The 17,123-nt window shown below is 38.3% G+C and overlaps 1 protein-coding gene across 5 annotated transcripts in view; it reads right to left on the minus strand.

Moving 5' to 3' along the window:
* The window catches only part of CSTF3 (cleavage stimulation factor subunit 3), a 50,761-nt gene that overhangs the window by 14,528 nt on the left and 19,110 nt on the right, over nt 1-17,123 (minus strand). For all 5 annotated transcript variants that reach the window (XM_080405850.1, XM_080405848.1, XM_080405849.1 and 2 more), the window contains 5 exons: nt 2,952-2,984; nt 2,472-2,569; nt 979-1,045; nt 849-883; nt 616-742 (listed from right to left, as the gene is read on the minus strand). In XM_080405850.1, the coding sequence (XP_080261976.1) occupies nt 616-742; nt 849-883; nt 979-1,045; nt 2,472-2,551 (309 nt within the window). In that variant the 5' untranslated portion in view covers nt 2,552-2,569; nt 2,952-2,984. The remainder of the gene's footprint in view (nt 1-615; nt 743-848; nt 884-978; nt 1,046-2,471; nt 2,570-2,951; nt 2,985-17,123) is intronic.

Here is a 17,123-nt window from a genome sequence, read left to right on the forward strand (position 1 = left end):
TCACCCAATGTGTTTACAAATCTGCTACAGAGGTGCAGCTACAAATTAGCCTGCAAGGCCAATGAGCTGAGGTTACGCTTGCTGAAGACAGTGTGGCAGCAGACTCACCTGAATTGATGCTGTAATGGCTTCAGGGGAAGGATGGCGAGATGCATTTTCTATGTACTTGAGACCATGTAAGTTAACACTGTGAAGGCAGTCCAAACCATCACAGCTGAACACCATCTCACCCTGTGCAACTGCAGCTGAAAGGAGGGGAGTGCCTCCTTGGGGAAGCAAGCCCTCATTGCCAGCTGATCTGCTCTAGCTTACGTTAAATATTCTCCACCCTTGGTGACACCAATTTCTAATTCACTAGCAAGTCCACCGGGCCAAGTGAGAAATGGGAATCTGAAATGTATCCTATAGAAAGACTTTTAAAATAAATTTAAAAATTTACTCAAGTACCTGTGGAGTTTTGCCACAGGTCTTGGTACATGCTGCACATGCAAAATGCGTTTATATTGCTGGTCATCTCTTATACATAATTATTTAGTGGATACAGTTTGAGCACCATACTTGGTTATACGATTATTCTTTCTTTATGTCACAAACAAGTTTCATGTTCTTGATTACCTCTTCATATTTGTTATAATCTCTCCAGAGCTGTTCTATGTTTATCATTGGATTCACGCAACCACGCTGGTAAACCCTACGGACAGCTGTTATCCTCTGGTTTTCTGCGTAAGATCCTACTGCTTCTCTAAATAGTGGGGAGAGAGATTAACGTCAGCTATTACAGACCATAACTGCTATGAACATCAACATTACATTAACTGAGCTTAAAAAAATTCTTTCAAGGTACTTACACGCCTTTCAAAAAATTGATGTAATCCACCCAGATCTATGCGAGAGAAAATATTACATATAATGAAACCAATGTTTAGTTGTACTTGTTATAAAATTAGAAGTAAAATGTGTTTTGATAAAAAAACATACCTGGTATGACATGATTTCCATGCCAATCTTATCCAGAGCAAAATCATATGCCTGAGCCATTTTTTCTCTGAGGAAAAAAACAAACCACAAAGACCATAGAGCAAGCATTTAGTATTTTAAAAATTCTTTATTTAAGAGTATTCTTTTATGCAGCAAATTCTAACCAAACACTGAGGTATGAAAAGTATCATTCAACAGCTGAGAGTACGAGTTAGCATTCAGATAGTTTTAAATTCTACATTTAGTGTTGGGGCTTTTTTAAGAAAATTATTTAAATCTATTGGTGGCAACCTAGCATACTAACAGTTCCTGATCCTCCCCCTACCCCACCCCTTAAGCAGAAATCCACGTATACTATGTGAAGTTGAGAAGACAGAAAACAACTGCTCTCTACATCTTCTTAGCTGAAGATGTTTCTGTTTTTTTTCTCAGAATTCCCCTAACCTTGTTGTAATTCTCCAGGAACACCAAAAGGCTGGGGCAATTAGGAGTAGCTCCCCTGTCTGGAAACTGCCCACAATCTTTCACGTGTTTTCTTATCCCCCCCCAAATGCAAAGTATTTTCCCCCAAATTTAAAATGTTCACAGATTATTTCCTTGGTCAAGTTTCAATGAAAACAGCTTTTTCTCTCTCCCACTTCCCTTTACTCAGACATCTTTCAGTACCTTACTACCTCCTTGACCATATTAACAGGAAAAATAGAAGAAAGTTAAATTAGATAAAAAGATGGGGGGAAGGGGGCACACTGATGCTTTAATTGTTTCAAAACAGTCTTGTAAAAATTAAGAAAAATCTGCTTTTTCCCCCTTGTTAATGCAGTAGTTATCTTGGCAGTTACAGTACAAAGACATTACGGTACGTTGAGGAACAGTTTATAGATGCTGAAAGGTACTGATGTTACTTGAAACCTCAAACAAGAAGAAAAAGCATTAAACACCATCTACAAGATTATAAACAAGCAAAATGCAGCAACTGAAAAGGGATGAAAAAAGGATACATCCCCAAATTTGGACACTTGTTTTTTCTGCCTTTTTATGCATTCCAAAACCTTCTCTGATTACTGAGCTATTTACTATCGCTAGTCAAATACAGTACCTCAGCTAAAACCAATGCTGAATTTTGTGGAGACTCTGAACAGGACAGTAAGGGAAAGGACAGCAAAAGATCCTGACTGAAGAAGTGTGTTTCAGGTTGGCTCAAGCACCAATCTCATCTGCAGGGAACTGGCATGGATACACCAGCTACTCCCCCACTCTTGTCCCACCCTCTTACATGGATCCAGACTAAGGAAGCAGTTTTATCCAGCAAGCTCAATTGAAGAAACTTTAGAGTAAATGTTTTCATAATGTAGATTATATATTATCCCCCCCAACACTCTACTGAAGATCCCCAGGCAGGTTTGCCACCCAGGTCCCCCCCCACCCGCCAGTCAAAAATCAAGAAGAAATCCACCGTATAACTAGAATAATTCAGAGCAACTCTGTTAACTTACTTGTAACTAGGTAGCTTCCCCTTGGTTTCTCGTACATAGGAAAGGTAACATTTCCATAAATCAATGTGTAAAACCTTCATAAGGCATCGCTGAAATAACTGTTTAATACATCAAGAAGATGTGATCAGGATTCCAGAAACAGAAATTAGGTTTCTACTTTTAAAGCTATACAGTATGAATTAAATTAATCTTTGTAATTATGATTGAGATTTGTAAGAAAGAGTAAATTAAACTACTTGTCGTCTCTGTGCTATGTAAGGGAACTAGAGAGAATTATGCAGGGAAATTCCTCTGCGCACTTCACCAATTACAGCTTGGTAGTAATTTTAATTACACAAATTGGCTTTAGTGATACTTCTTATCTGTGTTTTTGAGTTGCATATTCAATGACAGCTATAGTTCTTTTCAATCTGCTTTAGCCCAATCACGAGATACTCATTCTTGCTACAGAAATATAGTACATATATTGATAGGACTCACCTTTTCCACTTTGTCATAATTTTTTGCTTTAATCTATAGGGAAGCAGAAAAAAACAAATCACTTAAGAAACTATTTTAGAATAGTAGGAATATATTTTTCATACAACACTATAGCATTCCAGTTGGTACCTTGGCTGCCTAAACTAATTGCATCATAACATCACATAATGTTGCAAAATTATAATTAACATACAAAAATCATGTACTTCGCTTAGCTTTTCAAAATCAGTGAGTTTTATTTTTTTTTTAAATTATTTTTCATTTCCACTAGGGCCAAAATTTAGGTATCAGTAAGTAAAGTTGCTTTTCTGTACCCTGGTTTGGACAACCAGACTCTGCCTCTTATTTCAAGGTGCTCTGTTGCCTTACGTGCACATACTGACCTCAGTATCAAAGCCTCTGGCTCAGGTTTTAGTAAATCAAGGGTAAAATACCATATCTGCAAAATGATAGGCTAATAAATGTATTCTATTTAAATATTTATTTCTCAAAGTACACTTTGCTACAGTATGCTGAATAAGGGAATAATAAACCATGGAGAACCTGCTTTTCCACAGGTGCCCTGGTGCTGCCTTCCAGGAGGGACCAAACCACCCTCGCATCTCAGCACTCATTTCATTCAGACAACACGCACACCACAAGGGTAGAGGGTGAAACCTAGTCTCGAAGTAACAGGTTGCCTTTAAGACAGGACAAAGAAGAGCACAAGACAGATGCAGAGGGCAGACTGGCACCCGTCATGTATTTATTAACTCCAGTTACGTGAATATACTAGGCAATTCGTACAGACACAGCTTGAAGAAACAAGGAAAATCAACAATGCCTTTAGAAGATGCTTATCTATGCTGGAAATAATAATCTTTTAATGAAATAAGGATTTGTTATGCTGTGTTGCATTTTTTTAAAGCATCAAAACTCCCTTTTAAATCTCATTGCTCTTTACTTAGGGGATTCACAGCTTTTATTTTGGTGTGAAACATGAGCCACAGGAGCAGCTCTGAAAGACTTTCCTTCCCCCCCCCCCCCCCCCCCCAGGAGCATGGCAGCACGCAGCAAACACCACCTAGTGCAAAAGGGTGCCAATTGTATCATTTTTATATTCTTACAAATGTCTCTTCCTCTGTAAAAATCAAGAAAAGATATCTCCCATTTTCACTTCATCTTTTTTTGATGGCAAGAGTAACTTTGCAGGTTCCTTAGCACCTCTTGGAACATGATGAGAAGGATTCAATTCTCAGACAAGAATCAGAGCTCTCAGTCTATGCCTCCCACCGCCTGCAAACCCCTTTCACCCTTGGTCACTGAGTGGAAAATAACAAATGAGTCTTGGTTTGTATGCCTAAAAGCACAAAGCACAGCTGCTTGCACATTTTTTTCACTTGTACTTACTCAAGTAGAGTCTTCATTAACATGAGCAGAATTTTTTTTTTTAAAAAAGAGAGTGAATCCCCAGGAGGCAGTATAAATCCTTTTTTTGGTGAAAATTAAATAAAATTAATCAATGGCTTTGCCCCTGACAAAAAGAACAAGACCAAAAATCACTTTTAAAAGCTCAGAATGAAAAGCTGTTAATCAGGCAGGGCAAAAATTAACAAGCCTTCCCGGTTTAGTCACATAAAAAGTGTTTTGCACGTCTGCCTTGAGTTACTACACCAAAGTTGACAGGGCTGTGAATGCTCTCTGCCTGCTTAGCACATCTCCCTGTCACCCAAAAGCCCACTGACAACTATTACTCAGTGTCAGTGACCTATTTTTCATTTTTGACCTCAGTAGTTGTATACAGCATCAGGTAAGTGCACTGTAATCTCACTTAATTGTTTACCAGAAAAACTTATTAGCACCTGGCAGCACTGTGACCAAGCAACATCAAAAAGACCGAGCACAAGGAGTACTCATCAATTAGATGACATGCACTTCCAATAACCAAAGATCATGAAAAATAAAATACTTTTTAGAAAAGAGAAGCTATATTCTTTATTTGCATGGGTTATGACTCAAAGAACAAAGCATCTTCTACATGAATTATCAGGTACATGAAAAACTGCTGACCACAGCTGGATTTCAAGTCAGTGTTATATTATTTGTTAAATCTACACAAGTGGTTTGATAGTGATACCTGAAAATTCAGAAATCTTGGTACCAATGAAGTTCAGAGGCTGGAAATTGGCAGGTTTTGTTAAAAATAAAGAAAAAGCAATATTGCCCAGTGCTTTCTGGGTCTCTCTCAATTAGCAGCTTTTATGAAGCCCCCAGAGCCAGAGGCAAGAGCAGCCATCTCTCCTGCAGGAATTTGTGTTTCTCGACTCACCACTGGCAAGCAAACACCCTGGCAGCCCTGGCTCAGGGACGCCACCGGGATGGGGACAGCCCATCACCAAAGAGAGCACATGCTGCCTCCAGGACCCACTGTCACACATTCCTGTTACATTTCTTGGGTTTCCTATCACAGACATAGGAACAGGCAGCGATTAGATGTGAACAAGCATAAAGGACTGACATGAATGCTTCATGCTTGTCCTTAAAGACAAACATAAAGCAAACTATAGATCTTTACAGCAGATTATCCTTCAATTTCTAATGCTGCCTGTATTCCTGATCGCTTTAATTCAAGGGGTAGACATTCCCCTCACGGAAGAAGCTAAGATACAGGGGTGTCTCCAACACCTACAGAATGAGCTCAGGTGTATTGTCATTATAAGGTAACACTTTTAAGGTAAATTCTAAGGTAAAACAAGTATCTCCCCTCTACCCTTGAAGACTATACAAAGGCAATCTAGTCTGACTGGCTCAACTCAGACACTCCTGTAGTAAAACACATCTGACCTGCCTTCCTTTGCCTGTGACAATGAGAAATTCCATCTGTTTTGCTGAAACAGTAACTTTAATTTCATATTGGACCATCTAATGTTAAGTCACTACTGTATCAGCTTTGTACAAGACAAATTCGTAACAACAGGGTCAAATTTCTTCCCTGAATACACAGCATGCTTCCTTATAATGAGCTTCACAAACATTCAAGGGCAAAATTTAATCCATAAATTACACTGCACTTCACCACTTTTAACAACTTAAAAGACGTGTCATTTATGATTATGCAAAGCAAGAGGTTTTATTATTCTGAAGACTTAAGTCTCCTTGTAGTTGTCTGGCAACATATAACACAAGCCTAAAAAGAGCCCTACTTCAATCTTTTAAAGCATTTCTTGGTTTCAGCCAAGCTCCTAAGGAAGGCAGGCTACTATGTGGTACTTAAGGATCAGCATGGCTTTTTCTGTCATCTATTTCTACATGCCAACTCCACCTTATTTTTCAATGACTACTTTCTGGGGGGGGGGGGGGGGAAGTATTTTCTTAAGCATAACATCTATCATTCTCTTATCCACTGCCTCCCGCTCTACCTTGGGTGAGGTAGATCCTCTTGCCCTCTGCTCTACCCACCACTCCTGCACTGCTCTCTAACGTGTTTTGGAACATTTTTTGGAAGAACCGGAATAGAAACATTATGCACCACTGGCAGACTGCATCAGCTGAAGAACGACCAACTGGGAGAGGAGAAGATGCAACAGCAGCGCGAGCGTTAACTTTCCCAGGATTTAGTTCATAGTGGTCGGTACTTTTAGAACTACTATTTCCTAAAATCTGGTTTCATTATAAATACTACCATGTATGAAACACCTTTAATTTTTTTTTTTTAAACACATAAACAACACATTTCAAGTCCAAAATTACAACCAGAGCCTACATGTATGTGTTTGGAAGTATTGCTTTTGTTTGTTAACTGAAGGGAGCTCACTGTGATAGACCTATATTAATTCAGTTAGATGACTAAGTATCAGATGATTAAAAAGTTCACATTTTAAAAATAAAACCAGACTACAAAAGATTTATCACCACTGAATCCATCTGTGTTGACTTGTTTTTTTATTACATCTTGATTATTATGGTAATCAACTACTCGCTGTCAAGCTCAGCAGGATGCAGTTTGGGTCTCTATTTGTATAGAACTGCAGGTGTAATGAAATAGATCCACATTTAGCTACTAAATATAGGCTAGGGCTGGCTGGAGAGATGTTTGCACTTTATCTGCAGAATAAATACTGCTTGGATCATAGCAGTTCAAGCTTCCCCAAAGAAACATCATCTCTGAAAGGATGGAAAGAGTGTAGCATGCTAATTCACCCTTCTATCTTTTGCACATTCAGCCTTTTGCTGTTTGCTGAGCCTTCCAGTCAGTGACTAATTGTGTGAGCACTTAACTTGACAAACTCATTTTCCCACAGGTCAAACAACAGCAACTACCTTTGCAAATAACAAACCAAGCTCTGTTCAAGTACATGAAATGCAGGTGAAATCCAGGACTGACACTGCACTTGCAGGCGGTCATTAACCCAAGGAGGCTGGATTCTAACTGCCTAGATAACTGGATGTAAAACTTACGTATGCTGAACAAACCACATACTGCATTTGTGCAAGATATTCTTCAACTTAACCAATGAAATCCTCCATTTAAAAACATTAGCATGTAATTGCAGATGAAATGTCTTTAATATATAATTTTACTACAATTTGTACCAGATAAGGATTGAATGATTTGGTATTTCTGCAGTCTTCATTTGGAGTTCTAATAGTCTTTGTGAAAATACAGGTTTTATCTTGCTATTAGTAAAGACTGCAAGGAAGAGATATACACCAAGTATGAGAGAACTCATTTTCTCAAAATGTAATGAGATTCTAAGTATTTTCATTCAGTATGGTATAATTTTTCACATTCACATGGTTGTCTCAATTTGTGTGTCTGCCATAAAATGGGATTTGAAAAGTTCCTTAAAATTATTCTGAATGAAATGCCTCCAACTACTGTTACATGTATTATTTCTAGAGCTTCCAGAACCACGGCATTACATCAATATTTAAGTCATGTTGTTTCCACTAGATATATCATGACTTGAACAGGATGCAGTCACAGCTGCCATATAAATGGCTATAATGTAGAGCAAAGAAAAAGCACCATTTTGCAGTCTGCTTCTGAGGGAACCTAAGAATAGAGTATCTCTGTTGGAAGGGACCTACAGTGATCATCAGTCCAACTGCCTGACCAATGCAGGACTGACCAAAAGCTGAAGCATAGTAAGGACATTGCCCAAATGACTCAAACGCTGACAGCCTTGTGGCACTGACCACCTCCCTAGGAAGCCTGTTCCAGTGCCTGACTGACCATGCTTCCTGATCACAACCACCTTTTAGGTTTCGCAGTTGTTCCCTGCTTAACAAAAAAAGCGCTCCGTCGCATACATAATCACGTATTTGTATGTAGAGACACTCTGAATCTGCTCACAGTATTTAAGGATAAACAAACTTCTCAGTGACTAAAAATATTAAGCCACTGAACAGGACCTATAATTCTGCAAATTCAATTCCCAGTTAATAGCCTGCACAGATAAATATGAGAACAAGCACCTGCTGAGCAGGCAGTGAAAGTGTTAACTTTCTATAGCAAAATTCTGGGCCACATTACCATTTTCTGTTAAAGACAAAGACAACCAGTAAAAGGCAGCCACGTCTACAGGAAAAATAACTGCTTATAAATGAAGGGCAGCATTTTCTATAAGGAGCCAAGCTGCAGTGGGAGACTGGGACAGCACAGTGGCAGAGCCAGAGAAAGCTGCTGCACGAAGAGCCAGTAACACGCAAGGTTGCTCCTCACTAAGTTCTTGAAAATTGTCATTACAGCCTCATGACCCCAAGCCTTTAACATCTTTAGGAACAATTAACCAAAGCACATCAGGTTAACGTACTCTATCAACCTTTCTCCTCTCTGAGGCAGCAGCCTAGAGAGATCTCTACCATTAGTCAGGTGGTGATGTTTAGTAAAGGGGGGGGAAAGGCGTGACTGAAGACTTGCAAAGACTATATCCAAAACTGTGAGCTTAAAACCAGATTTATGTAGAGGTTTGGGAAAGGGGGGAAGACAGCTATGCCTGGCCAAGGACAGCAAGGGAGCAGCTCAGAGCAGAAGTCTTCAGAAAAGAGTGCAAAGGAAGAAACTGAAATGCCACTCCGAAGACACAGTAACATATGCCCCAGCTGAAACCGAGTTAAATAACTCTTAATTTAAAAAATCTATATAAACAAGGTGCATCAGGAAAGAAATTAATCCAGAATAATACATGAATATAATATCATTAGGCATCTGCAAACTGTCTGCATTCCAGAAGTGCAGTAATACAAACACAGAGAAACTGGACAACCTTGCTCAACAAACTTACAGTAAATGGACTGATCTAGAGGTGAAGAAAGATTTATGCATTGCAGTAAAGAAACTCAATTTTGCTGCTAATAATACAGTCTGGATTAACTACCTGCCCCATCTAATTCCTAAGTATCTACTCTAGTGTAAAGAACAAGGACTTCATTAAGAAATAAGAGCTCAGAGACAGTTTTAAAAAAAAAGCTATTGTGCTTTAGTTTACACCTTTGTGTAATTTAATATCCACGTATAGACAAATCTTTAGGACCCGCATCTGCCTCTACTCCCTTACAAAAAACGTTGCTCTCTTGGTCCTGCACTGAGGCACTTTATTCACACCAATACTTTGAAACGCAAGCATAGCTTTCAGGCAATGTTATCCAGATGCTAGCCAGAGACCGTACAGAGAAATACCGATTTATAGGCAGCCTTAAAAAAAAAAAAAAAAAAAAAAAAAAAGTTGTGTGGTGACAAAACTGTTAAATGGTATTTCCAGCTGGAGAACAGTACTGAATTGCAATCACTATCTCATTTATTTCTGGTGTCACATATACTTCTCTTTTTTCTTCCCTTTTCTCCAATCTGAATTACAAAAATGGAAGAAGCTATTTCTCAAGTGTATTTCCTCTTCCTTCCCATCTATTGAGTTCTACTGTTATTTCCTCTCATTTTGCTTGTTTGTGCATTTTATTTCCTTTCCAGAACACATTTTCAGAAACAGAAATAATTCAGATTTTCAGTTATGTTTAAACACGAATCCCCCCTCATGTTACTACTTCACTGCTATTTTCCCTCCTGACAAACAGAGTTCCATTGTTGCACATCTGTCTCGTGGATTAGTAGAATTCAAGTAAAGCTGGAGGAATAGCCCTTTTCAAGTCGTGATGATAAGCACACTCCATGCTCTTAAGAAGCAAAAAACCACAAAACACCCCCACAACTTCAGTTATCTGTTACTTCATCACCCTACAGATCTGACATTTAAAAACTGCCTAGAAATTGGGGGTGAAAAACAGAGTTGATGCATCTCTTAAGTTTTGTTTACCTCTGAGTATGACTCAGCCTACTGAACTGACTGTTCTTTGCTGTACTACTCTCAGCAGTTCTTACACACTAATTTAAAAATCAATAGACCACAAGACCTCTTTAATAAGCACCTTCTGTTTGTGGTCATGCCATGTTTAGTACATGGCAACAGGTATTTCCTGGTTAGAGAAAGACAGGACTACATTATCACTAATTACTTTCAGGGTTTTTTTTTAATAGAAGTTTTGATCCATTTCTTTCTGTTTAGTCAATTTTACTCCCATATTGTCTTTTGCTCACTTTTTCCACCTAACAGCTTCACATGGTCACTGTTCCTTACCCACAGATTTCACCTGCTGCACTGCACCATCCAGCTTTACCCTCCATGTTCTAAACTGTGCCTGTAACGCTCCAGCAGCCTACCCACATACACGTCTGACTAGAACACTGAAACCTCTTACCGAACACCCGAAAGATGCCTTTCATGCTCCCTGCTCAGCACTGTTCAAGAAAACAAGAACTTGTGTTTGGTGTTCAGGTCTTGCCATGCACGAGCATATTTTCTGTAACAGCGCCTAGCTTTACGCTTATCATTGGGAAGTAAGAGCTACCTACTCCAATCATTTTTCTAAATAACGGCAGACAATCCAGTGCTCTTTGCTCTTTTGGCCTGCATTTTATTGTACAACACATCTTCATCTATGGTACCCGCTCTAATATCGTCTCCAAATCATAAATCCTTACCTATTCATTTTGGCAACTTGCCTGTTATCAAATTTAATGTAATATTAACTGAATGAAGTAACTTAGAGATGCTAAGCATCCTTCTATTTTCCACTCCTTTCTAGCCAGATCCAACTTGATAACTGGATTCTCAATTTGTCTGCAAATCTCATTTTAATAAAAAGCCAATTTTTAACATGCCCCATGGATTGTAATTTCCTCTTCAATTTCACACTCACTTTAAGCCACAACAGAAAAAAACATCCCACATTCACACTCCTGCAAACTGCCTTGCTTCCTTCCCAACTTAGGCACTTTAGTTCACCTCCACTTCTCATTCCTGTTTCTCAACATCTTGTATTTTACAGAAGCAGTTGGAAGTGTTAAAGTGTGTTTTCAGCTGGTCAGCATTAACAGATCTACTGATATCCTTCGCAGTTATTAGGAAGTAAGCCCTTTCACAAAGAAGCAGTGTTTTGCCTAGAATTAACTTTATATTAGTTTAACTCTCAGAGGAACAAATTTATAGGGCTCAAAGGCACATATAGCACCCATGGATTGAAAGAAATCCGTCAAAATGACAAAACACAATGAGATAAATTAAACACTTGCTGTTTTACTTATTGGCCAGATCACTGAAGTTAAAAAGTTAAATTAAGAGGGAAGCCTAAAAAGCAAGATATTTGGCACATCTCATTGGGCTACACATACCTGACTTGTGAACTCAGGTAAATTACACCAGTTGCCTACCTCGACCGCATATCATAAGCGAATAAAGTCTCTCAGCAGGGGCAACGGAACTGGACATAGGCACTTCTCTAATGCCTTTTTCAGCTAATTTAGTTAAGATAAATAGGTGCCAGTATCTTTTACAAGGTTGCCAAATTGAGAAGCATAGATACACTGCAATCTGCCATCACCACTAGCAAGGTGCTAAGCCCATAACCCAAATTAAAAATTCCTTGCAGTACAAAGATGTTAAAAACAAGGCAGCGAAGAGGCTGCTGCAACAGATTACCTATCATAAGGGGTAAGTGAGGTATCACTACCTAGAAAAATGAAAAGCCAATTGTTTAATTACACAGACCCCACACCTTACAAAGCTCTAACTTAAGATCTAACTTAAAACTCTTCATTTAAAATATTTTTTTCTCTTTTTCAGAAATCAGTGTTCATTACAGTAATATACAGCTCATTAAAAAAAAATCATTCCTCTGATTTTCGTAATCGCAAAATAAAAGCAAGAAAGTGTTGATTTACTATGTAATTTGATGATATAGCTGGAGAAAATGCCACACTTTAGGGGGCGTTGAATTCCCCATTAGGTTTATAGTTTGATGATTTCCTATTACACTCATTGCATGTCTACAGTTTTAATACATTCTTTTCAAATATGCTTGCACAGAAGTGCAGAAAAGGATAAGTATAATAATGTAATTGTTTCACTGAATTATGGGATTTTGGAAAATTTTTATACAATAAAGTTATCAACAATAATTTTTGTATGGAAGGTTTTAAGATTTCTCTATTCATTCACCAAGATCGTATGTTAATAACACATGTGCTAAAATTTCAGAAGAATCTTACTATTTACAGGGATCCTTGAACATCTATATAAAAAAAGAAGCAACACATCTAGAAGGCAGCAGAGGTCCATTAAACAGTCTCCACATTGACTTAGCAAAAAGGTCTAATAGTCTAAATGAAGACATCTTAGGACCACAAAGAACTACTGCCCATTTGAGTGGCCAAATTCAGAGACCATGCATTAATTCCTCCCATTTGCTAGCATGGAACTACTCTAATAAAGGCTCTCCCCAATATAAAGACAGCCAAACCAGCAATTCTCCTAAGGAAAAGTAATACAATTTGCTCAAAGAGTAAAAAATGGTACTAGAAAATGGAACTGTATCATAAAGCATACTCTTCTTACTGTTACAGTATTAGTACGAGACAAGCTTGGCCTGTCAGCAGAGGACAAGTTGTTCTTAATGTTTGGACTCTCCATGGCTGGAAGGTGAAGACTTGTTGCAATAATCTGTTGCAAAAATGGCCCAAAGAACTGTTCTCAAAACCACTACATTGGTCCTAAGACAGTCCATATCAAGACAGTTGTCTCACCACAAGAAAACAAGAATCAGAATTAAGTTAATAGTGGAGAATAACGCTCAGGCACAAGTAATTCTCTGCAAATGCATCGCAGAATCGATCTGCATTTGACAGGATGCATACACTATTACAAAATTAAACTTCAAAAAACCAAAACATATACACTTGAACTGCAGCGTCACAAAAATAATCTTGTAAGTAAGGGATGTGGGTCCTGGCTTTGCCATGGATTTCTTATGAAATCATGAAGAAATATTTATGCTGTCTGTCATTTACTAAATTGAGAAAATAATCAGCCTCAGAAATACAAGATTAGCCTAATGACCGAGCTCATTTTGTTCTACAGCAATGAGATATTCCAGCTGAATTTCAGGGAATTAGCGTATTTTTCTAGTATAGGCAGCTGTCCTAATCAAAAATCCTTCATATGTTTGTCAGAAATCAAGGGAATTCTCTACAGTTTCCTTTCTGAGAATGCATATTCTTATTCATAGTTACTGAAAAGTCTCATCTATAAGTTAAAAAAGACCATATTTTAAGAGTCAATTATAGAATTAAACGTCCAGATTTCTGTCTTTTAGCAATGAAAAGGAGACAAAATTCATTGTAAAAGTAGCATTCAGTGGTAAAAATTAAGTTTTCTTCAACATGAGTTTTACTGTAGGATTTTCTCAGTATCTCGTTACTAAGTCTGGACTGATCACAAGCAGCCTAATCTGAAACCACATGAACAACGCAAATTTTTGGTTAAAGGCTTGATCCAAAAACATTCCAGTGGGTAGATTCTGCACAACTATTTTGGGAGCTCTGTGTCCAGAATATTTCAATTTTAATGTAATTACTACCCCAGCTAATCAGGCCACTTAGTACATTAAAACCAGGGTTCTAGAATATTTAAATGCGATGCAATTTTTCCCACTTAAACAGCCCTGCTGGGCTTCAATCTATAGGAACAGTCCCACTATTCATAAAACAGGATAAAAACAGAAATGTATGTACAACTACTTTTAAATCTGTATGAGTTGATACTAGCACTTGGATAGCTTACACTTGTAAGCTACCTTACACTTGAATAATTAGCTACATAGAGATGCACTGAAGGTGGAAAATAAAAACACAGATTACACATTCCCATGCTTTAGAAATGAAAGCTATGCAGGTGAAGTTTCCACTGAAAGGGGAGAGGGATTAGCTCTACACAGAGGTCTTCAATTCTACAGGTCAACTGAAATAGCTTACACCTTATGCAAGATTGGTTAGCCATGTGTCTGTGTTTTTATGCACTCCAGGCAGTTAGAATTATAAGAATAAAAGGCATTTAAGCCAGCTGTACTTTTTGTAAGACAAATTGTAAAGACAATTCATTATGTTGTCCCATTTAAAATGCACTGGTGTCAGATTAGCATTGAAGAGCTGCTCTGATGTCAGATTGTACACAATGTAATGTGCTATTGTAGCTGCACACACGCAGCTACGTAGGTGCATTTACATTTTACATCTTAAGATGAAATGCAAAAGCCCGTCATAAAAGCAGCACAGAAACTCACAGCCCATGTAGCCTAGCGAAAGAGAGCAAATGAGATAGAATACAACTGACACCCCGGTTTCCTCCCACCTCTCCCCATCTAATTATATAAAGAAGAAATAGCAGAAGTTAGGGTCAAGTATTAAAGCTAAAGACTCTGATTTTGGAGCGATGAAAGGACACTGGCACAGGTAAAGCCCTAAACTTGCCAAAGAAAGGTTAGCCTTGACCCATAAGCTACAAAGAAAACCCTGCTTATAGACTGGAAATGGAAGTGCTACTTTGATGTACACCTATACAAAACACACACAGCTGGTAGTTCTGCCCCCCTTGCTGGACAGCACTCCAAGTAATTACAGTTTCTTTTCACTAAAGCCCTATTTGATACCAATTATCTCGTTTCTTTGTTGCTTTTCACAGTGAAAACTGTGTCTGCTTCTACACCCTGACACCAACAAGAACACCCATGTAGAATTAGTCATATTAAAGGCAACTGCTGTTTGAGACAATGGAGATCCAGTTAGTTTGATACTTCTTCCCCCTACCCCTCGAACAGCATTTTGTGGCTTTTCTGCTATAACTGATGATTCAGAAACCCAAAGTGTTCTAAAGTTTCCCGTAAAAAAGAGCCTCTTTGGTAGACAGACAGCAGGCAATTATTTCATTCGGACTGTGAGGACTTTAACTACTAGAATAGATGCACTGTTACGTAGACAAAGACTAGACAGAAAAAAACCCAGAATACTTTCAGATAGTATTTGCATTAAAGAATGTTGCAAAATGCCGGCCGGTTTCAAGCATTGCATTAAAAATGTTATGTAGGTTTCCCAGCTGATTTCTTGCATCAGGTTTGCACAGAAGCACCACACGAGGGACCTCAGAAATACTAAAGATAGTTTTGTTATATTTTACTTCTTTAATCTAGGATGCCAAGAGCAGCACTTGGTCTGACGTAGACATCATGCACACAACAATACACCAAACCACCATCATCTGTAAAAATGATATGTAGCTAGTACACAGATCTTAACTGATCATCTCTATCACAAGCAGAAAATAGTTGGTTAAGTGTAACACAGAGAACTGCTACAAGAACACAAACTACCCAAATTGAGACAATGCAGCGCACAGCAAGGCAGACAAGGTTCTCAAGAAAAGGTGTGCATTTTCCTGCCTTCAGACTTTAGCCTAGCGTTGGAAGAGAACAGTGCTTGACTTGTTTTTGGTGTACATCATCGTGGTAACGCAGCATGCCTAAACCACTCGTTTTAGTAACATGGTGAAGCAACACTATAGAACCTCTGTGATTCACTGAATCGCTCAGTGCTTGAGCAGAGAACCAACCTCAAATACAAATCACAGCAGAAAACACTGCTCACACAGGTGAAAAACATCAGTCTAGACAGTTTTTAGCAATTCTGCCAGCCTGGGAGAGAAGGCAAAACTCAGATAATACTACGAAGTTCAAGTAGTTAGCACAATTTAACAGTTGGTCAAGATCTCTATGCATCGGAGGCACAGAAGTACAGAGAGCAACAAACGCTGTTTGACTGGAAGATCTTGCAGAAATGACAGACTGCTGTGAGGCTGTCATGCAGGCCAGCAATAACACCGCATCAACGCAGTGTCTTCATTTGACTGAGACCAAAGATTAACAAGAACTATCTAAACAATTGTTTAGAAACACCAAGATTTTTCTCATTAGTAAATTAAAAACCCCCACAGACTGACTTTATTCGCAAAACTTTTCTGGGGGTAAAAACTGGAACACCAGTAAAATGATAAAGATGTAATATCTAAGTTTGTGCCTTTTTTATGTGTAAGCAAGCCAGATTTCTTATGCAACAGTAGTTTTTTTTTTCTTTTCACAGCTAAGACTGGTAGCAAGAACAGCAGACACTTTCTGGTATTATGAAAAGAGAAACTTACCTCCATCTGCTTAGTGCCAGAAAAGTATTTCTGCTGAATTAAAGTCTATAATCTGATTTTAAAGTCCCATAGTACTTCCCTCTTAATACCCATGTTTAACACACGCAAAGCAAGCATGTGGGATGTAGGAATCTTAAATAGAAGTTAAAAAAAAAAAAAGGAGAGAGCATGAATTTTTAGTCACATCTTATGTTGGAGAAATTAGTTTTATCCTTTAACAATAAACCATACACTTGGTTTCCTGCTCAGGCTTACCAGCACTGAGATTCTATCAAGGGCAAATACCATGGAATATTCTGCGGTTTTAAACAACTACTTCTACTGCCCATCCTGCTAAAGTATTCCTGTGCAATATGTGAGTTGACATAAACATATTGCATTCCTTGAGAAATGCTAGCTAGTGGGCAGCAATAATGGACAAATTACATATACTTACCAAGGCAGCAATTCCTTTTTTTAAAGGGTGGAGTAGGGAGGGGGACACTAAACATTTTGGCTTGCATCCTCAGCATTTTTTCAGGTAACTTGCAACCAAGAAGTCATGCACTGAAGACTATTTTAGAGTGCACTTTTACAAAGAAAACTTAAGTAGCTAGTAAGGTGTCAGGGGCAC

The sequence above is a fragment of the Falco punctatus genome (genome assembly GCF_963210335.1).
Source record: "Falco punctatus genome assembly, chromosome: 10".
Lineage (NCBI taxonomy): Eukaryota > Metazoa > Chordata > Aves > Falconiformes > Falconidae > Falco > Falco punctatus.